Genomic DNA, 22,081 nt, shown 5'->3' with positions numbered 1-22,081 from the left:
TGAGGTCAACTGCATTGTAAGTCCCTGTCTGTTAACTGAGAAGCTTTGCCTCTCAAGAGGGCATCTTCTTCTTACTCAGCTCTCACAGTGCCTCCCTCAGGAAGTCTCCCCTGATTCTTCTTCCCCAGGTTCTGTGGGCCTCCTCAGGTGCACTGAAAACTGTTTTTTTTTTCCCCTTTCTGCCGGTGCTCTTCCCAGGTTTTCAGAACCTTCCAGCTTGGCATCCCCAGTCTATTCAGGATGCTGATACTGACCAGTCTCACATCTTGCTGGTCTAGGTGGAGCAGCAGGCACAACAGCTTTCCTCTTCCCTCAGTCAGATTGGGCCAGATGATGGAGACAGGGGCAAACCTGGATTCTTGTCTGTTTCTTGTCCCATCTCTCCCTTCCACCTCCCCCATGGCTTGTCCATTCCTGGTCCTTTTTGCAGGGATCCCGTGTACTTCCTTTCTGTGATCCTGTCCTTCAGGAGCTTAGTTTCCCATCTGTAAAAGGAAGCCAGTCTCGCATCTTATCTAGGGTGACTGGGAAGATTCACCTGAGGCCATCCAAACAAAGAAGCACAGAGCTGACATCTCCCCCGCTCCCTGCCACCTCCCACCTCCCTCTTACTGAGGCTTTGCTCTCTGACTCCATCAGTGACTTTCCAGTCAGAGCCCATCTCTGAACCTCAGTGTCAGCACATTTATTTTTGAGCCCCTAGGCTGCGAGGCCCTGGGGCCAGGTCTTTTTAGACTCACTTCTCACATCATCCTTATTATTATCATAGGGCTGAACATACAGATGAGCTTAAAGCACATTATTTTTCATGGATATTAGGATCGTTTTAGTAGTGCTTTCTCTTCCTATAACCCAGAGTGATGCCCAATAATGCAAGGGCAGAACAGTCCATGGTTAAGAAAACTTGCTGCTAACTGGTGGGCTCCTCAGAGGGGGCCAGAAAGAATGTTGTTTACTTCCCATTCTGGCCATATCCTAAGGAGTGTGTGTTATTTATCTGTGGCTCCTCAGGGCCTGGCTGGGGACAGGCACAGAACATGCATCTGGAAAGGGAACAGTGAATCAGTCCCTGAATGAGAAGCAGGACCAGGCCTTCAGTTGGCCTGCAATTATACACAATTCATTAAAATATGAAACACTGATTTTACCACCAACAGACCTTTTCAAGAGTTACCCCACAAATGAAGTTTTGAGGACCAGCCTCAGAGCAAGACTGTGGAGATGGAGTAGTAGAGATGCAGAGAAGGTATCAGCCACAGGGAGCTTGTATTCCACCAGTGATAGGGGCGGCAACACCAGACATCTGCAGAGATTATATTGTACTGTTGGGTGGCAACTAGTGATATGAAGAAAACTAATCCTGGAGAAGGAACAGAGAGTCCTGGGGGCAATACCTTTATATGGGGATACCAGAGAAGGCCTCTTTTAGAAGGGGACCTTTATTTATTTATTTATTTATTTATTTTTTTAGGCTGTCTTTCTTTTTTTTTTTTTTCATTTTTCTTTTATTATTCATATGTGCATACAAGGCTTGGTTCATTTCTCCCCCCTGCCCCCACCCCCTCCCTTACCACCCACTCCACCCCCTCCCGCTCCCCCCCCTCAATACCCAGCAGAAACTATTTTGCCCTTATCTCTAATTTTGTTGTAGAGAGAGTATAAGCAATAATAGGAAGGAACAAGGGGTTTTGCTGGTTGAGATAAGGATAGCTATACAGGGCATTGACTCACATTGATTTCCTGTGAGTGTGTGTTACCTTCTAGGTTAATTCTTTTTGATCTAACCTTTTCTCTAGTACCTGGTCTAGAAGGGGACCTTTAAGCAGAGGTGTGAAGAGGGTGGGAAGAAGGTAGGAAGTATCTGAAGAAGAGAGGAGGGGAGGGCTCTTCTGAAGAAGAGCCTTCTGAGCAGAAGGAACAAGTGCAAAGTCCCAGAGCCAACAGACAGGGAAGGATGGGAAAGACACAGGTTAGCAAGAAGAGGCAGGCAGTGGCATCAGAGAGGTGGCTGGATCAGTGAGGGTCTGGTAGGCTGGACTAAGCAATGGTGATTTCATCATGAGTCTGATAGGAAAGAGGGATTGGGGGTGGGGCAGTACTCTGAGCAAGGGACAGACTGTGACCTACTTTAAAGGATCATGTGACTGGTGACAACGGTGGCAACAGAAGATCAGTTGGGAGACTGGATACCTAAGGGTGGCTAGCTGCAGATAATAGCAGTGAGGGAAGTAGTACATGCCTGTACATATTCAGAAAGCAGATGCAGGGGCAGAAAGGGGGAAGGGGCTGAGGGAAGAGTGGCCAAGGTTGACTCCACAGTTTCTGGTCTGAGGAACCAAGTAGCACATGTACTGAGGTGGCATGTAGGAGGTCTGGGGACAGACAGCAGAAGTTTGGCTTTTTTTTTTCTTGGTGGTACTGGTATTTGAACTCAGGGGCTCACACTTGCTAGGCAGGTACTCTTACTGCTTGAGCCATGCCCCCAGCTCTGTTTTTTGTGATGGCTTTTTTTTTTTTTTGAGATGGGGTCATGTGAACTATTTGGTTGGGACTTGCTTTGGACCATAATCCTCCTGATCTCTGCCTCCTGACTATTAGGATTATAGGTGTGAGCCACTGATGCCCAGCATAAGTTCGGCTTTGAATGTGTTAACTTGGAGATGCTTTCTGACTTCCAAGTGCAGAGGTCCCAGCAGCAGCAGCAGCAGGATGTTAGGGGAGAGGTAAGGGGGGCTGGAGTGGATGTTTGGGAGGACTCAACTGAATATTTGGAGTCATGGTACTGGCTGAGTTCACTAAGGAAAGAGTGTGAGCAGAGAAGAGGTCCTGGATAGAGGGAGCTATTAAAATGATCTGCTTGCCTGTACTGGCACTGTGTTAGTCAGACTAATGGGGTCTGTAAGAGGGCAACAAGTGTAGTGTGATGGGGTTGGAGAAGGAGGAGGAGGCTCCTCTGAAAGATGGAGCCCACTGGGAGCAGAAGGAGGTGAGTAAGATCTGGACAGGGCAGCAAGGCAGGCTCTGGAGGCTGGGGCACTCCCTGGCTTAGGGTAGTTGAGAAAGCACGGGTTTAGGATATTATGGCTCTAAATTCTCATCCTTGCAGCCCTTTCCTCACTGTGAAGTCTGGAGTCATCTTTCAAAAACCTCTGTGTCCATGTCTATAAAACAGGAGCGCTGGCTTCTCAAGGTCATTGGCAGAGTGCGCAAGAGAATTTATGCACCAGAAAACAAGGGGCGTCATTGGATGTTTAATACTGGCATTTTCCATAGGATACAAAAGCTTGAGCGATAAGTATATGAATCAAGACCTTACTTTGAACTAGAGAGATGTTCTCTTTGAGGGTCACTTATGGAGGGTCCTTTGGTAAAATGAGTACCATATGTTGATGGCTGCTGGAAGCTGACTGGATTCTATCTGGACTCTGGAATCTGGACTCTGATGGTCCACACAGCAAGGTCTGCTGGGTATTTTGTTGTTTCTGTTTAAAGAGTTTGGACTTTCATTTGGGGAGTGTTTGAGCTATACCACGGAATGAAAATTATACACAGCTTACTATGTAGTTAACACAATCATAATTACACTTAATTGTTCTGAAGTGCCACATCAGTGAATTCTAAGATGAGTCTCCCATACCCCCTTCTAAATGAACCAGACAGAATGATTACCCCGGGTAGCCAAGGGCAGAACCCCGTGACAGTCTGGTTTGGGGTCCTTTTTTCCTTGTCCTCCCTGGTGCTGCTTGTGTGGCCCACTCTAGTGGCCTGGTTTCCAAATGTAACCTGTTTATCGACCTAGGTGCACTTGATGGGGGTACAAAGAGGAAGTAACTTTAATTTTTCCCAACCACTCCTTCAAGAGCTATAGGAGTCCTTGGAGGACCATTCATGAAGATCTGATAGCATTAGAAGAGGCTTCATAGGTTCTTGTTAGTGGACTCTGAGGGTGGTATATGAGGTGCAGACGCAGTTTTGCTTCCCCTCAACAAGCCCTGTGGGAACGGACTGGTTCCCTTCTTCCAGTGGAGATGCATTGTCTTTAGCTTTGGCGCCTCAGCTGTGACTTGCAGATACCAGGAAACATTCCAAGTAACATCTTATTACACAAGACGTTAGTTCCTTCATCTCAAATGTTTGACTTTTTAAAAACTTTAATTATAAACTTTTATTTGAGACAGTTGAAGACTCACAGGAAGTTGCACATATGGGTTGTTCAACTTTTACCTTGTGTATAGAGGGTGGTTGAGCCTGCAGGGTCTGGAGTCTGACATTGGGTGAGTGCATCTTGGAACTTTGGTTTCCCCATCGGTAAGACCATGATCTTTACTCTCAAGGATGCTGTGAAGATTGTCTTGTTCTTTAGGTATCAGGTGGCACCTAGCAAGCCCTCAATAGGTGGAAGCACTAACTTGCGCATTTCTGAGGAGTCTTTCATTTCTCCAAACGACTGGATGTTGGTATTTGGTAACTCAGTCATAGTTTCCTCCTGCCATTATCTGCCCTGCAGGGCTGTCTTTGATCACAATGATTAGTATATTTTGACCATCATTGTATTGTCCACATGATGTAACAACCTGTAGTACAGTTACTGCCACCATTCCCGTTTAAAGAAAACAAAACTGAAACTCAGGGAGGTTGAGTCACTTGGAAAGGGTCAAATAATTCAAATAACTTGTAAATAGCAGAACTCAGATTTGACCCCAGACCTGTCTCATTCTAAAGCCTATATGTGTTCAATTCATTTTCCCTCTTTAACCAGCTCACACTTTGTCTTGCCTGTTTGTTCTCTCTGTCAAGAGCAACTCTTCGGCACTTTTGGATGTGATAGGGGATCCCTTTCAATGAAGTCACTTCCTTCTTGGAGGCACCCACTGCCCAGTGGAATGACACTTCCTGTGTTGCATCATAATAAATCCCCACAATAGCTTGGTAGAGGTAACATTGACTCTTCCACTTCCCATCTACATTTAAAGCTACATGAAGTTGCATTTTTCATAAAAAGCACATAGTTAGCATTGATTCATCTACTTTGGTGTTCAACACTGGGTTAGTCAAAAGGGAAGAGCTTTTTTAAAATCTTAAGCCTAGAATCTATTTTGAGAGGTAAGACATGCTAAAAGTGTGCCAGGAATAGCAAGATATATGTGGTCAATTCCCGTGAAGGGGAACAGGAAGTTAATAGCACAGAGACTCTGAGGAAAGAGTCTGGTGGCTGGCTGGGTGGGGAAAGCTAGGCTGTGGGAGAGGAAGTCACAAAAAGCTTCCTAGAAAATCCGGGCTAGGACTGAGATTTGAAGGCCCAGTTGAACTTGGAGAAGGGAAGGTGAGAAAGACACGTGTAGTGTGTTTGCTACAAAGACCTAGCAGAGGCCAAAGAGGCAGGATCCCAGCATGGGTGCAAGGATGTATTCTTCCAAGGAGGGCTCTCTTTTACAGCTTAAGCCTGCTTGCTCCCTGCTCAGGGATTTTTATGACCCCATCCATCTGTTTGCAGTCAGGCTCAGATTTGCTTTGAAATTCAAAAGCTGAAAGGGGAAGTGTGATATTGGAGCCAGAGCAGCAGGCTGGACAGCTTTCTCTGAGAAGGAGGAGCAAAAACCACTGCAAGCAGAGCACCTCTTTGCTGGCCCAAATCCCTGTGAAGTGAGGGACCAGGAGTGCTGGCAGAGGTGGCAGATAGTTATCCTGGGAAGGAACTTCTAATATGGGCTGAGCTGGCTACTTCGGTGTCCACCAGCAGACGGCCCACAATGGTGCATAGCCAAGGGTAGAGACCCAGGGGTCCTTCAGCAGGGCCTTGGTGCTTGATTTGCCTTCATCAGGCCTGCTCTGGCAGACAGGCTGGCTGGAAGGATTGGCTCAGTCCTCCATGCCTCCTGAATTCCCTGGCTCAGCTGCCACCTCTGCATTCCTTAAGAGCCTTAGTATCTCAGACAGACACAATGGAAAAGTCTCTTGATCAAATTCAAGACCGCAGTCTGGACCTCCAACTCCTGCTCAGACTCCCTTGGCTCTCTGTGATACAAGGGTATTTCCTTGCTAATACGCTTGGCCAGGCCCCAGACACTTCTTCTAGCATGTCTTTCCACCCATCTTCTGTCATTCACACAGCCACCAAAGTCTATGACCTACCAATTTGAGGTCCTCATACCTGTTCTGCCCATATCCCACACTCCCCTGGCTACTTCTCCTGCCTCCTTTTCCACATTCCCTTTAGCCTGCTCTCTGCACCGTGACTGATGCTTACCTGAAAGCTCCTTGTGCCTCTGCCCAGGTGTGTTTGGAGCACTTCTCACATATGCCTGAATTCCTGCCATGCCCTGGAGAAGCTTAACAGAGTTGAACTGCCCCAGGCAGCAGCTAACTGGTGGGCGTTGGTCTTTGATGCAAATCATTTTTTAAGAGAAGATGGCTTCAAAGCCTGAAAGTTGAATTAAGAGGTCAGAAGATGAATAAAGATCTTAAAATTCTAGCCAGTCAATATAAGAAGGTGCTTTACAGACTATCTGTTCAGATCCCTGCATTTTTCTAATGGAGAAACTGAGTCAGTAAGGGAGTGCCATTGGCCTGATATTATTTATATAGTCTATGGCAAAGTAAGACTGGAGCCTGGAACCTTGTTTGGGGTCTGAACTAGCCACGACCTTGCAGTTGTACTTCTTGGAGTCTTTGAGTGAACTTTAGGGATTGTGGCGATTCAGGGCACATGCTTCTTGCTTCTTTTAAGGACCATTGTAGCATGTATTGGTGTTGATTTTACAATACATGAAATGAAGCACTCCAGTTTGCTGTCTGAGCTGATCTCCATTCCAACTCTATAAAGGAAACCATCATTATCCTTATCCACTAAGACTCAGGGTTATGCGGCACAGTAAATGAAAAAGCACCACAGGTAGCTAAAAAGGATCTTGGGCCCAGGCCTACTGCCCTTTGCCATGTATCCCACTATCTACTTCTCCTGCAAAAAGTGCTGCTCTCTTTTGAGAAACCATGCAGCCAAGGCTGGGGTTGAAACAGGACAAATGTATATTAGGATTTTTTATTTCTCAAGGTTGAAAGAAAACTATAGAGCAGCACTTCTCTGGCTACCCTTTCAGATCCAACGTCCCATTTTAGTACAAATATTTTAGAATACCCTTTCTATGTAAAAATAAAATTTGTGGATAATGCAATGAACCTACCCAGTGATTTTTAAAAATTAATTTAATGTCCTAATTGTAAGGAAGAAGAAAGAAAAAAAGTGTCTGAAAATAAAGTAATGCATAATCTGGTTTGTTATTGCTTGTGCCCAATACAATTTGCAGACTTAATGCATTAGTCAAAAGATTTTGCAGCTGTTGGGTCATTGTGAAAGTGATAGGGAAAATACAGGGGGGCAGGCTTGTGTTGCTCTTACACCTCAAATACATAGGCAGTGTTGGCAGTAAGGCAGCATTCAAAATGGTGATCCACTCTTGGTAAAGTTTGGAAGAAAGCCAAGTACAGTCTTCTTTCAATATGCATGGCAATTACATTCCTGTAAGAGCGCACATTAAAGCTTTGCAGACAAATACTTTGTGTTTATATAAAATGGATTTAGGTTCTAGGCTCAGATAATTACAAACGGATTTTCCTTCTCTAAGAATGTTTGGCAAGACATGCAAAAATTGTGCAGGATGGGGGATAATTCTTTGTGTGGGACTTTTTGCAGGTCATCAAGCATCCTTGACCTATAACCACAACCCCTGCCCCAAACAACTGTATGAAAGCCCCAAACCCCCCCTGCCTGTGGGTGGTGATGCTATTCTTGTGAAAAAGCACTCATTTGGAAGTTTTCTTATAGAGGCCATGCATAAAGGAGGAAGGCTTGCACCTGTGTTGTACCTGGCTGTTTTCATGTCTTTCAGTTTGCTTTGTGTGTGTGTATGTGTGATGCTGGGGATGGAGCACATGCTAGACAAGTGCTCTACCATTGAGCTACACCCCTAACCCCAATTTTTCCTTTAATTTAATACTAACATTGGATGGTACTTTGTCTTCAGACTTCAAATTAATGAAATAAATATTAATCACATTATTCTATTCTAAAAACTTGTTCACTCAAAGAATGTACAAACAAGTACAACCTGGCCTGGGCTATGTATACACAGATGGCTTGCCATTAAAAAAACATTTTAAGAGTGATACCAATAGAAATCATAACCCAAGACTGGATGTACAGAGACCTAAGACTTCAGAAGAGCTGTAAAGTGTGAGGCTAGAGGAGCAGGACAGATTTCTAAGTAGGGGGTAGAAATCCAACGAGGCCTTGAAGAACAGGAAGCAAATGTTCAGGTGAAAATAGGGAGGATGGGTGATGAGCTGAGGAGGGGACCGTGGGAATGAGAGGGGGAGTTAGGAAATTGGAAGTATGCTCAGGAAACACAGAGTAGTTCTAAGTAGCTGGATCATGGTTTGGGGGTAGGAGAGGGGACATGTGGTTGAAGAGATTTGCTGGGCAAACTGTAGAGGGCCTGGGAAGTAATTATGGGGGATGAAAGAGGCAAGGGAAGGAGGGAGGGAGCAAGTGCACATTCCACTCCTTGAGGAAGGGCCCAGCCTTCGTAGTAATCCTTCTGTCTTCTATTGTTGCTACTCAGGATCTGCCTTCCACACTCAGTTGCAGGAACTGGGAGCACAGAAGGGGTGTGTTTCTCTAGTTGGGAGCACAGTGCACTGTCCAATGCAGGCTGGGAATGATTCTCTGTTGGACGAATTAATTCTTTTGAACAGATGCTTCCAGTTCTCAGCATAGGGCTTGACACTTTGTGGGTTCAGGTTTGGGGAAGCAGAAGGTTTGTGAAGTTGAGGTGTACTGGACTCTTTGGTCCAGTGCTCTGAATCTAGGTGAGCAATAATGTACAGAGGCCAGAAGAGGGGCTTGGGAATCTAGAAGCTCAGGCTCTGCCTCCACCTCAAATGTGTCAAAAGACTGTGGGTGAGTTTGCCTTTTGATAGTCACCTTCTCTGTGTAATGAGAGGCCTGAGCCAATAGTGACTCTCTAGCCCTTACTTTCCAGTCAGTTCACCTATTTAGAGGCCAAGGTCAAAGCCTAAGCAGCACGACCCCTGGTGGCAGCTGTCATATGGCAGGAGAGCCCATACCTTTGAGTATTGCTGAAGTGGGTCACTACCCAGGTGGACAGAAGGGGACTTGACAGGGTCTGTCCCTCTCAGGATCTGCCAATAATGCCACCAGGGCTCTCCACTTGTGCCCCATCATGGTCCAGAAGAGTCCCTGGGGCCGTGTGACTCTATGGGCTATACTGTCCCTGAGACCAGGCCTGGGGTATGACGACTCAGTAGACACTTTCCTATCCTACCTCCCTCTCTTCCTTCTTCCCGCTACTTCCCCTCAGCTTCTACAAAGCACAGCTGCGCCCTACTTACTCTGAGACCTGTGGTAATTCTGTAGAGTTGGTTATTCCATTTTATTGGTAGGAACGCTGATGCTCAAAGGCAGGAAGAGACTGCCTCAGAGCATCAGGTTTACTCTGCACAGTGCCTCTCTTCTGTTCTAAAACTGTCATGGCTCAGGACTCCTGGATCCTGATCTTGGCCCCACTGGGGCATATTCCCTCACTGCCACTGGGAACCCTGCAATCTGCATGTGAACCACTTGCAAACCACAGCTGCCTCGACTGCTTCCCTGCTCTCTGTGTGCTGCTGGTCTCTGCCGCCTGCAGCGGGAGCAATAACAGCAAACCAGTGAGGCAGGCCTTGGTTTCCAAGGCTTTTTAACATTTACTATCTCCTTAAAAGCTCACTGCAATCTGTGCTAGTATTTTTATTATCCCTACTGTGGCAATGAGGAAAACGAGGCTGACAGACAGGGAGGGAAGACTTAGGGACAAGCCTAGGACTAAGCCCCTGGCCTCTGATAACCAGTCCAAGACCCTGGGGCATGAAGGTTCAGTAAACATTCTCTTACCTCCTCCTCTTCCTCTACCCACCACCATCACTGGCAAAGGGCTCCAATATTCAGCGTCTATGGAGGGCCTTCAGGTAGGGATGAAAGCTGAGGAACTGCCCTGCTGAATTCAGGAAACCTAGCCAGTCCTAGAAGCCATGTATTTCAAGTCTCCCTGGGAGGAAGAGGCTGGTGACTCAGAGGGGTGCCTCTAGCAGTGGATCATCTGGGCCTCTTTATCCAAGGCCCAACCTTTTGCTCCTTGGAGACCCTGCTGGGTCCTGACACATCAGTCTTGTCCCTCTCCTCTGCCCTTTTTCTCTGTTGAGTTTCTCTGTCTCCAGTTGTCTCCTCCAACTGCCCCCTTCTCTTTCTGTCTCTTCTCTTTGTCCCTCTCTTGAGTCCTTCTCTGTCCTTACTTCCTCCCCATCCATTTACCATGTATTTCCCTTTCTCTTTTCTTGATCTCTTCCTCTCCATACCCCCTCCCCTGCCCTTGGTCACCACCCTGCTGGGAGTGGGGTGGGGTGGGGGCTCCAAGCCCCCCAAGTCCCAGGGGAGAAGAGGTAAAAGAAAACCAGGAGGAGACCTCTGGGAAACCTGCGAGTCTCTAGCCCTTTCTTGCCTGGAACTTGGTCTTCAAGTTGGAAATTTTATCCCTCTTTTTTGTGACTGATCAGGGAGAAAGAAATGGAAAGTTAGAAAAAAAGGAAACACAGGAAATGTTTGGCAAGCCCAGAACCAACCAACATAAAAAGGAATTTTATGAAAAATTGCTGAAAATCATTTTATTTTATGATGCCATAATGGTGGCCAGACCACTTGCCTGGCTTGCTGGCTGAGTGAGTTGCAGCTGGAGCCCACACCATGTGCCCCGACCCACCCTGCCTGATTTTGGCCCTGCTTTGGCAGCCCTGGAAGGGAATGATGAGGGAGGAGAGGCTCTTGCCTGGCTCAGAGAGCCTTGGAGCTCCCACAGTCCAGGCTGGCAGGCCTAGGCATATTATTCCCATCTACCTATAGCCCAGACTTGGCCAGGGCATTCCAACTCTTAAATATCTGGTGAAAGTTATCTTAAACACCCAGTTCTGCAGCTAGGGCCTAAAGCCCTCCCTGTCCACAGAACTTACCACTTCTGCCTCCCCATGTGTACCTGAACATGAAAATCAGGCCCCTGTTCCAAAGTTTCACCACTGATGGAGATCTACTTGAGATGGCAGGGCAGATGGGGTTCATGTGTCCATGATAGATATGGAAATGACTTTTTTTTCCTGAGGAGGAAAGCTGTCCTATTTCCCTTGGTTCATCCTCATCTTCCCAGTCCCTTGCTTCTTGCCATAACTTGTCTTTCCTTCTCCTCCTCCTCCTCCTTGTACTGGAGATTGAACCCAAGGCCTCAAGCATGATAGGCAAGTACTATTCTACTTTGCCATGTTCCCAGCCTCTATGAATAATTTTTCCTTTTCTTTTAGGAGCTGGGGATTGAACCCAGGATCTTGAGCATGTCAGACAAGTACTCTACCAATTGAGCCACAACACCAGCCACAGTTTGGTTCTTAAGTGTTCCCTAAGGTCCACATGTTAAAGTCTTGGTCTCTAGCTGATGGTATTGGGAGGTAGTGGAAACCTTACAAGGCAGGGCCCTTCAAAGAGGCTGTGGCCTGGGTGTCTTTCTCTTTCTAGCCATAAAGTGAACAGTTCTGCTCTACCATGTGATTCTACCATGAGGTGCTATCTTACCATAGCCCAGAGCTCAAAGCAATCAATCACTGACTGAAACCTCCAAATCTGTGAGCCAAAATAACCTTTTTCTTTGTATAAGTTGATTTATCTCAAGTATTTGTTATAGTAACAGAAAGCTGACTAACACTTCTTTTCCTTATGTCTCTTGATTCTTTTTTTCTCTTGCTCTCATTTTCAGGAAAGAAATGATAGAATTTCTCTAATTGGTTATACTGAATAGCTTCCCTCTTCTTCCTTGGGAATGAGAGACTTCAAGTCCCAGTGGAGGCAGTCTTCCAAACAAAGATGTGCTTTTTCTAAAATGAATTTTAGTGAATATAATTTGCCCCATCTCTTTAATGCATATAAGGAGGCTGAAGCCCAGAGAGGGACAAAGCTTTCCTAAGGCCACATGGCAGGCCAACACCCAGCTAGGACCGGAAATCATGCCAGGAGTCCATCTGCTGCAGGACACTGCCTGATGGTTTCACTGAAGGGACAGGCTACAGGACCCTAGATGTTTCAGTTGGAAGGGAGAGGCCTGAGAGGACATGGAATGATGGAGAGATGGAGAGGGGATGAGGACACAGAAGGAGTGAGAGGCCAGAAGGAGTGAGGAAAGAAAGAAAGAGAGCAAGAGCGAGGGAGCGAGAGAGAGAGAGAGAGAGAGAGAGAGAGAGAGAGAGAGAGAGATGGACAGCTTGTGGTGGGGCTCCCTTCTCCAGAGAGTCCACAGCCCCTGTTCATACACTCTCCATGTTGGAGGATTGTCATCTCTTTGCAGCATGTATGGGTTCTGGGAAGCTCTTCTCACTGAACCGAAACCCACCTTCCTGTAGCTTCTCCCATGGCCCGACTCTGAACCTGTAGTGATATAGAAACACTTCCTGCCTGGGGCTGCTTACAGAGATTGGTGGCTGCTGTGGGGTTCCCTGACCTAATGATCTCTTAGCAGTTCAGAGCAGCACTCTGTTGTCAGAGAGAAAGGGGCTGGCTGGGCTCCCCAGACAACAGGTGCCTCTTGCTATGGCAGGGGCTTTGAGGAGCCAGTCCCTTGTCCTCTCAGTCACATGTGCCATTATGTCTGAGCCTTCATTCCTGGGCCATGGCTTCTTCTCTAGGGAGTACATGAACTGAGGACTGTCACTCCCAGGGAAGATCACCCACTGAACTCCTGGGTGGATGAATGACAGGAGCCTTCTTCCAGGAACAACTGAAGTGAAGGGGCAGTACACAGTATCTGGGCCACAATAGGAATCCTCACACTATTGATGGCACCCCTGAAGACCTTCATGGGAGGTGAGAGTAGAAAAGCTACTTTTCCAGAGCTCCATCCAGTTGTTGGGTGGGACAAAGTTCTAGACAGGCTCTAGGACATGGAAGTGCCTCCCTGTACTGTGCCTCAGGTGGGTCCTGACTTTACCCACCTTGCCTGTGAAATGTGGGTGCCAATTCCTTTCTTGCCCATCATAGCCATAACCCCCGTCTCAACAGCACAGAATAGCTGGGCAAAAATGGAGAAAATTAGCTTGGAGCTTGACTATGTGGGTCCCTATCCTGGCATCTGCAAGCTGTATGATAATAGTCACGTTTCTTAACTCTCTGTATCTCAGTTACTTCATCTGTAAAGTGGAGATAAGGAATATCAGTTGCAAGAATTAAATGAATCTAGAATTAAATGCGTAGAATATTGTCTGATATAGATGTTAACTTCCAGTTGCAATATTAAGAACTTTGTCTTAAAATAAGGCCATCACCTGCAGTCCCTATTGCTCTTAGTGGGAGCCAACAGAACTCACTAACCATAGCAGTGAATTGCCTCTGGAGTTTTCAAAATGCAGAGACCTCTTCTACTCCAAAATGCAGTGACCTGCTTCCCACTCCCCAAGTTGTGGAACTTGCAGCTCAGACACCTTAGGTAGATCCCAGGAGCTAACACTTGACAGTGTGATGTGCCATGATATGATATAAAAGATACAATGTATCTAATCTGTTTATTCCTTCTTCATGTACTCCATCATTCTTCTATGAATACTGAATACACACAGTGTCTGTATGGCAGATATCCAACTACTGTACTTGGAGATGACAATACAGAGATGCACAGCTGAGGTGTTTGCCTGAGAAGTTGAGAAGGTTGAGCACATGCAGATCATCTTAACCAAATAGTCCTCAAAGGACAGGCTGTGGGAACAGATTAGGAAGAATGACTGGCTCTGTGTGGGGAGTTGGGGAGGTATCATTGAGCAGGTACTACTGGAGTTGGGTCATGCAGGTCATGCAGGGGTTGGTTGGAGCAGTCAGAGTGGTGTAAAGATTTGGAAATCCAAGCCAGGTGCTGGTGGTTCAGGCCTGTAATCCTAGCTACTCAGGAGGCAAAGATCAGGAGGATTGTGCTTTGAAGCCAAACCGGGCAAATAGTTTGTGAGACCTATCTCAAAAAACTCTTCACAAAAGGGGCTGGTGGAGTGGTTTAAGGTAAAGCCCTGAGTTCAAACCCCAGTACCAAAAAAAAAAAAAAAATCAGAAATCCCCAGAGAGTGGGAGTAGCATGTGACAAGGTGGGGGATTAAGGTGAGGGGTCGAACTGAGAAAACACTGACAATGGCTCTGAACTGTTGCATTCTGGGAGAAGGACTAGCAAGTGGTGACTTTCATGCTGAAGACATGGGCAGGGGCTAGATCTTAGAGGGGGGCTTGTATGACCTTTGTCAACAACACCTGGGAGATGCTGAAGAGTTTTCAAAGCAGGGAGTGATGTGGTCAGTCATTTTTGGTGGCTTGTAGAGCTCACTTTGGCTGCAGAGGAGAGAGGGATTAGAAGAGACATATGTATAGATGGCAGTGGTTCCCATGAAGGCCTGGGCCAGGGAGAAACTATGGAGATGGAGAGAGCTAGGCAGAATCAATAAGGAATAATCACAGGTCTGGTGAATGAGGGACAAGTGAAAGGGAGGCCTCATGGGTGAACTCCAGGTCCTAGCTATGTGTATCACCTTGCGTGGTGCCTGCTCCACCTTGCAGGCAGCTCACTGGCTGGCACAGGCTATCCACATATCCCTTGCTGTGAGTCCTCTCCAGTCATCAGGCTCCTGCCCAAGTCCTGTGTATGGAAAGTGAGCCCATCGAGTCCTCCACAACGGGCAATTCCATCTCACAGCACAGGCAATTTCCTCAAGTTTTCCCTAGCAGGAAAGGAGGGGAACCTTCAACACACAGAAACATCGAGTCCACTTCATAATGTTTTTATTAATATATTATGCTACAAAAATATTTTTGGCAAAATAACATTAATAGCATCTTTCTTTGTCTTCTATTATACTCTTATAGAACTCTTCATGACAATTCACAGCGGTGAGGGAAGAGGTGATTAGAGAACAACACCATGAGTATTTTCCAAATACAGAGAGAGCTGAAGCTTGTGTGTGAGGTCAGGGAAGCTGGGACTATCTGTAAGCTCTGTGAGACTCAGGAAGGGCAGTGGCTCTGCCTCTTTCCTCTGAGCTGCAGCCACCTTTGGCCAAGAGCTTCCCCTGCCCACTCCAGCCACCAGGGACCCAAGAGGTCTGAGATGCTGGTCCCTGGCAGCTCAGATTTGGATTCTGCTCATAACCCACGTTCCCAGCAGCAGGACTTGGGATGGAGAGCCTATAAGACTTGTTCAGTTACCTTTCCTGTCTACCACACACCTAGCCCATGGCAGCCTGGCGGGTCGCGGGATGGATCCTGGGAGAAAAGTCAAGCCCTGAGCCTGAGGAGGAGTTGAACTTCACCTCTTGGAGCCCCAAGATTATACATGGCATCCCCCTCTGAGCTTCATGTGACAGATGAAGAAATGGAGGCTGAGAGAGCAGCAGAGACCTGTCCAGGGTCACCTAGCACAACAAGCAGTATCCAGAGTATCTCTGGAGAGGAAAAGCCTAGCTTGCCTTTGGAGAAAGGGTGTGAGGAGCTGATACTCCCTGAAAAGAGCCAGGAAGGGGCCCATCTGTATCTCTCAAACCTTCTCTTCGCTCTCCTAGGGTCAGGGGGCAGAGAGAGAAAGGGCTCTGAACTGGGGTTGGGGCCTAGGTTCTAGTACAGCCCTCCCCATCTCCCAAGGTCCCTCCTGCCCCTGGGCAGCAGATAGGCCTACTGGCTCATGGCAAACCTGGCTGGGCTTTTGAAGAAAGGAGGGGTGGTGGCAGGAGTGTGGGAGGGGAAGCTGGACTGCTTCCCAAACCCTACTGGTTTAGACAGCCAGCCAGGGTGATATTTTTGGCCGCCTAGATGAATTTTTGGAAAAATAACAATGTTCAAAGAACCTGAGACATATAGAGCCAGAAGGCACCTCAATGTCACCTACATCAGTAACTTGCCAAAACTCCAAGTGGTTACCATATCTCTATTTGGTGAACCTCCTGGTCCTGCTGGAAATGTCTCTCCCCTTCTTTCCTGCCTACATTACTTTCTTCCTCCCTCTTTCTGATTCCTTTCCTCCTTCTTTTCCTCTCTGCACAACTATTGAGCACCTACTTTGTGTCAGATGAGGATACAAAACACAATTCATGCGGCCCCTGCCATGGAATTGCTTGCAGACCCATAGGGGAGAAGTTTCACAAGTAGACAGTTGTAACACTGGGCAATGGGTATGTGACAGATGCTAAGAGAGCACAAATGACTCAAAGGGGATGTCATCTGAGATGGTCCTCATAGGATGAACTGTTGGGGGGAAGAGAAGGAAGTATGCAGGTCTAGGGAGGCTCTGTAAACATCCCATCCATTCTAGAAATGACAAATACAATTCTATCCATCCAGGCACAGGGTGGCAGGGTCAGCTGTGATGGATCATGAAGGGTCCAGGATGCTTAATGAAGGACTCTGGTTCTTATCTCATGGTCACTGAAAAACTATCACTGAAGAACTATCCTGTTCTCTGACACACAGGATCGCATCAAAACTACAACTCCTGAGTCGACTTCTGTTTTTAAAATAAGTTTTCCTTTTGGTGGAAAGACTTTCCCCTCTTCTTTGGGATCTGTTGTGACAATAGCACTGGCTGGAGTCTGGGCAAGTGGGACAAAGGGTCTGAACTCCTAGGATGACCCAAGTCTAGATGAGGCGAGGAGATAGTAGGTGAGAGTATTTGGCATAAAAATATGTGCTGGGTCTTTCAGTATGAGGGCGAATGTGCCTGGTCAGCATAGGTTCCATGCATTATACTCTGGATCTTTGACCTTTGGGGTTGGGGGGGGGGTCTTGTCTGCCCTTTGCACCTCCCTGGAGCCTGATTCTTATACATTCATCATAGATGATGGAGCTGTCCCTGCCTTCACCAGGATGCTGGTGAATCAGGACAGCCATTGGAGAAGACATGGCCATTGTGACCTGCCCTGGAAAGGCCCTTGGCCATACTGTCAACTTTACCAAGAGACAGGAGACCTGGGTCACCACTAATACATTGCCCACCTTTAGGAAGGTCACTTAATCTGCTGGGTCTCAAGCCTTCCATCTTTCTTATCTGCCTCAAGGTCAAACACAGACATTTGAGAAGTACCCATGAGGCTCTCAAAGGAACAGAGGCATTTTATGAGGCTAGGCACACAGAACATTCCAAAGGTCTGAGTGGCTGCTTATAGTGGTTCTCTGGTGCAGGATGAGAAATTCAAGTGCCTCAGCCATGGAGATTTCAGTTTATATGCCTCAGGTCTCCTGGGACATAAGTCAGCAAGTTGAATTCATCTCAAATCCTGGCCAGCTAGTGGTCCTAAGGGACCAGTGAACTTTGGCTCAAGATGTCTAAGCCAAAATTGGCTCTGGCTCTCCTCTTAGAACATGTCTACCTAATTTCTTGGACTCTCGCTCTCTTTTTCATTTTTGTGATCCTTCTACCTCAGCCTCTTGAGTGCTGGAATTACAGACATGTACCACCATGCCTGGCACATCAAAAAGTCTAAACACTTTTTGTTCGTTTGAGGGAGAGTTTGGAATCCCCTCCAGTCTTCCTAAAGGAGGAATCTGGAAAGATGAGGCTGAACTGGCCTGAAACTGGGGGCCGGGACAGCATAATCTAGGGTGGGGATGCTTGTCCCATCTTGACATGAGTTCTTTTAGACCCAGGAGGGTGGTTACATTCAGCCCACGTGCATTGAGCCTGGCACTGTGTGTGCACAGTAATTACATGCTACATTAATTCACCTTTTTGAACACATGCCTGGCACAGATCTGGGCACACGGTCAGGTGCCTGGACTGTTTCCCCAAATGCTTCATCTTTAATTAACCTCAAGCTTGATCTCCATACAGCTCATGCCATACTCTGCCCCAAACAGAGCGGAATCTGGCCTGTGTGTTTTTAATTCCTTTACACTTATCTCATCCCAATAGCGCTCTGCATGATCCGTTTGATGTCCAACTTCTGAGCCTGCTTTATAAGTCAGCTAAGCCCTTTCCCGCTCAGAAATAGGAAGTCGCATTTTTTGCCAAGGATAAAGTGACTCCAGACCTGACTGAGGTCAAGTTCAGTTTAGTGTGTGGTGCCCATGGGGCTGACTGGACCATCTCTCTAAAGCAGAGCTCCAGCCTCCTGCCAGGTCTCAGGCTCAAACCTGTCTACTGGGATTGAGCTGGAAAGAATTCAGCTGTCTGCCAGGATGCTTGTGGAACCTCTGATCATCCAATGAGCAGCCCAGAATTCTACCGCTTCAAAAGACAGACAGGTGCCAAGCTGGGCATGATATCACTGGAGCCAAATAGGCACTATGAAGCAAGGAAATCCATGTGTAGTGAGGCTGGGGAGCACTAGGCTGGAGTCAGCTGTGTTACCTTGCTGTGTTGCCTTGGAGAAGTATCTCCTCTCTGGGCCTTAGTATTACCTACTGTTGTTATGATCTGTTAAGTGAAGGTTATTTTTTTTCTGCTTCTTGGACCTACGACTCTGTAGGTTATTAGTAAGTACCAGCCCAGGTAGGGATTCGAGGGTTGGAGTTGGCCCAGAGGAGTCCTGTGGCTCCTTAGCTACTGCTCTGGGGAGCAGAGAGGCTAGGTACAGCTCTCTGTCTCAGCTGCCTGCCTGTTCCCACTGACTTCTCTGCCTCCCAGGATCCCATGACTGTGCCCCATCCCCAGCCTCAAATTTAGCAGGAAAGACTTTCACTGGCTCCAAAATGTGGCAAGTTGGGGCAGAGGGTAGGTAGCTCATGCTGCTGCCCAGAGCCCTTTGGCCACAGGGACCAATAGGAATAACTGGTCAAATGGTCTCTTTGTCTGGTGGGGAAAGCCTCATACTATAGATCCCAGTATGAGTGAAGTCTGTCCTCCTTGGACCCTCCCTGGCAGAAAGAATATGGCAAACACAGACTACAAGACAAGGATTATTTTTCTACACACTGATATGGAGCTGGTGACCTTAGGCAAGTCCCTTCCCCTCTTTTGGGCTTAGTTTTCCTCATCTGTGAAATAGGGATCATTACATCTCATAGCACTGTGTGAAAATCTGTGCAGTGAGTGCAAAATGCCTGCCACACCGTAGGTTTTGGACAAATGGCTCTTGGTACCACTGTTATTACCATAACAGTGGTCCTCGGAGCCCCCATCCCTAAACTGCCTCTGTGTTCACTCCTGTCCCTTGGCCCAGTTCACTCCATTCAGCAGCCCCACTCACTCTCTTTGGATTTTAATGTAGCCATCTGTACATGTAAGTAGGGTCGCCTCCCTCAGCTCCAGTGTCCTAGTTGCCCCAGTTCCCCCCCCCACCCCTTTTTGGTTGAAACACTCACCTAGAGCTCTGGAGAGCCAGTCCACAGATGCTCAGGGTTCAAAATAGCAGCATTCTCTTCCTACAGCATGTCCCAAGCCCTAGATGCATCCAGGGAAGAGGAGGATGGTTGCATCCATGCCTTGGGTCCCTGAATCCAGCCTCAAAAAACTGAACCTGTCTGTCTGCTCTGCCCTTGAGGTCCCTGCAGTGGGAGAAGCTAGGATGCTTCAGCCATGCAGGAGCAAGCCAGTTTAAAATCATGATCTTCAGAGGGCACAGATGTCTTGGTAACCTGGAATCCTTGCCCTGGGTTGGCATTGGGGCTAATTTGGGGATTATAACATAGGCCACATAAAAATAGTTTTATCGGTAGAATAAATACATTTTTCTCTTTTAATATGGACACATATTTTACAAAAGAGCCCCATAGCACTATGGGAAATTAAGACCTTCTACAAAAAAGAAGATGTAATTTGGGTACAATAAAGCTCTAGAATTCTAAAGGTCCCTTGTGAACTGCCTCGAGTGTCAGGCACCGCCCTGGAGGTGGTGGCAGGAGTGGTGGGTATGGCTGCAGCCCTCCTGTGTTTTCTCTGGCTTCTCTGAAGAGGTGGCCAAGGTCAAGAGGGTCCCAGGGTATGCAGCAGGAATGGTGCAGCAATGGTGGCAGTGATGGCGGGGAGGAGGTCCAGGGTAGATGCTGAGCTGCTGGCAGAGCCTGGGAGGTCCTGCTGTTGTAGCTGGTCTGAGAAGGGGGGCTTGGCAGTCCTGGAGCTGGGGGTGGGTTGGAGGGGCAGTGGAGGTGGTGAGATGGTGGTGCTGGAAGGGAGGAAACACAGGGCAGAGTAGCAGTCAGCAGTCTATCCTGGACAGAGGCTTTTGGGACTCATATCTACTTTTATCAGATCTACATGTTCTCATGAGAAAGAGAAGGAAACAAGGGGCTTGGATGGGGAAAATGGGCCACTCATAGCTCTGCAGGTAGCACAGCTGAGCTCCTGTGCTAGGCTCCAGAGACAGGCCAGGCCTACCCATGACCAATCACCAGGATGGATTCCAGGAAGAAAGGATTAGTATTAGGGAGAAGATAGCTCTGGAGTCTCCAGCACACTCAGCCTCTACACCTGTCCACAGGTGTTCCTGCTTCCTGCTGCTTCCCCTCCTTGGCTGCTGTCAGAAAACAAACAATGCTACCATTTTCACCATACTCATCATCATAACCACCACGTGACAAGCATCTCTGAGCCCAGCACGGACTTGTGAAAATAGAATCCAGATTCAGAGATAACGGGAGAGATTTTTGGCTCAAGAAAGCTTATGTGATAGAGAAGAGGGAGGAATGGAGACAGAGGAAAACGAGAGAAGATTTGACAGGAAGGACTTGGCAGGCTGAGCTTAGCACGTGGGGGCCTTGAGAAGTTGAGGGGAAGGCAGGCAGGGCTCAGGTCCACAAGGAGACAGATAGGAAATGGATGAGCAGAGAGACAGAAGGCAAGGCAGGAGCCAAAGATTAGAGGGGATAGGCATAACAAAGACAGGTCACACGAGGAGCAGTATGACAGTCCTGAGGACATGAGGGACACATTCTGGAATGAAGAAAGGGGCTGGGGCTCCAAGCAATGTCCAGCCTGTCTGCAGGGATCCCTACCAGGTAGGAGATGCAGACAGAGGGCCCCATGAGCCCACCTCGAGGAAAGCAGGAGCAGGAGGCTCTAATCCAACACAGGGCCAGGGAAGCCTTGGCGGGGTGTGGGGGGGGGGGCACTGCTGCAGAGAAAATCTGCACATGGGGAGGGCCCTCCCAGCAGGTGAGGGAAGGCCTCACAGTCCCTGCTCCTGTGCTGCTTCTGTGCAAACTACCTGCCACATGCATTAATTAGTCCTAGCGACAATACTAAGAGGCAGGGCCACTGTTGCCCATGAAAATGAAGCACAGAGGTTAAGTACCCAGGACACAGGACAAGGCCAGGGTATGAACCAGGTCCACATAGATGGTCATTCATAGGTGGGCAGGTAGAGGCCTGGCCCTCCTTAGAAGCCTATAGGACAGCCTGGTAGACATGGGGCAATGGCAGTCTCCATGGGGTCTGAAGCATGGGTGGTGTACTCTATGTAGAGCATTGCTTGTTTCCTGGTGCTTGCCCTCAGTTCCTACAGGCTTATACTTCCCAGGTCTTCTGGGGCACCCCTGCCTACCTTTCTCTGGGATGGGCATGAGGTCCAACCAGAACCCAGCCCATGCCACCATCCTGAGTGGATGCTCCTACACAGCTCAGGCTCCATCTCAGACTGTATGGGTGCACTGGGGAGCCTGGGAATCACCAAGCATACCCCTGCCTCCTCTTAGGCTCAGGATGGGACCTTGGCTTGGGAGTGGGCATTCAAATGGCTTCTAGGTACTGTGTGGGCCTGGTGGAACTCAGGAAAGGAAGGGGTCCTCATGGCTGCCCAGCCCTCCCTCTCCACTCTGCTCTGGTGGAGTTCTGGCTATGAGGTTCTTTCCAACCTAGAGTACCACGATCTTTTTCTGTCCTTGGAAAGTCCCAGAGGAGTTATCAGAAGGGGAGGGAACAAACTCTTCTCCTTCCCAGAGGATGCAGGTATGGTGAACAGTGTGTGCATGTGGAAAAGGGTGGCCTAGGGGGCTTCTAATGCCTCTCTTAACTCATGAATTCAGTGTGCTTTGCCTCCTGCC

The 22,081-nt window shown here is 47.9% G+C and overlaps 1 protein-coding gene across 2 annotated transcripts in view; it reads right to left on the bottom strand.

The window, feature by feature from the left end:
* Positions 1-14,885: 14,885 nt before the first annotated feature.
* Trabd2b (TraB domain containing 2B) overlaps positions 14,886-22,081 on the bottom strand; it is a 204,417-nt gene continuing 197,221 nt past the window's right edge. For both annotated transcript variants that reach the window (XM_074080197.1, XM_074080196.1), the window contains one exon: positions 14,886-20,205. In XM_074080197.1, coding sequence (XP_073936298.1) covers positions 20,007-20,205 — 199 coding nt within the window. In that variant the 3' untranslated portion in view covers positions 14,886-20,006. The remainder of the gene's footprint in view (positions 20,206-22,081) is intronic.

Source organism: Castor canadensis, chromosome 7 (genome assembly GCF_047511655.1).
Source record: "Castor canadensis chromosome 7, mCasCan1.hap1v2, whole genome shotgun sequence".
NCBI lineage: Eukaryota > Metazoa > Chordata > Mammalia > Rodentia > Castoridae > Castor > Castor canadensis.
Note: the sequence above shows the minus strand (reverse complement) of the source record. Positions and strands in the feature narration are given on the sequence as shown.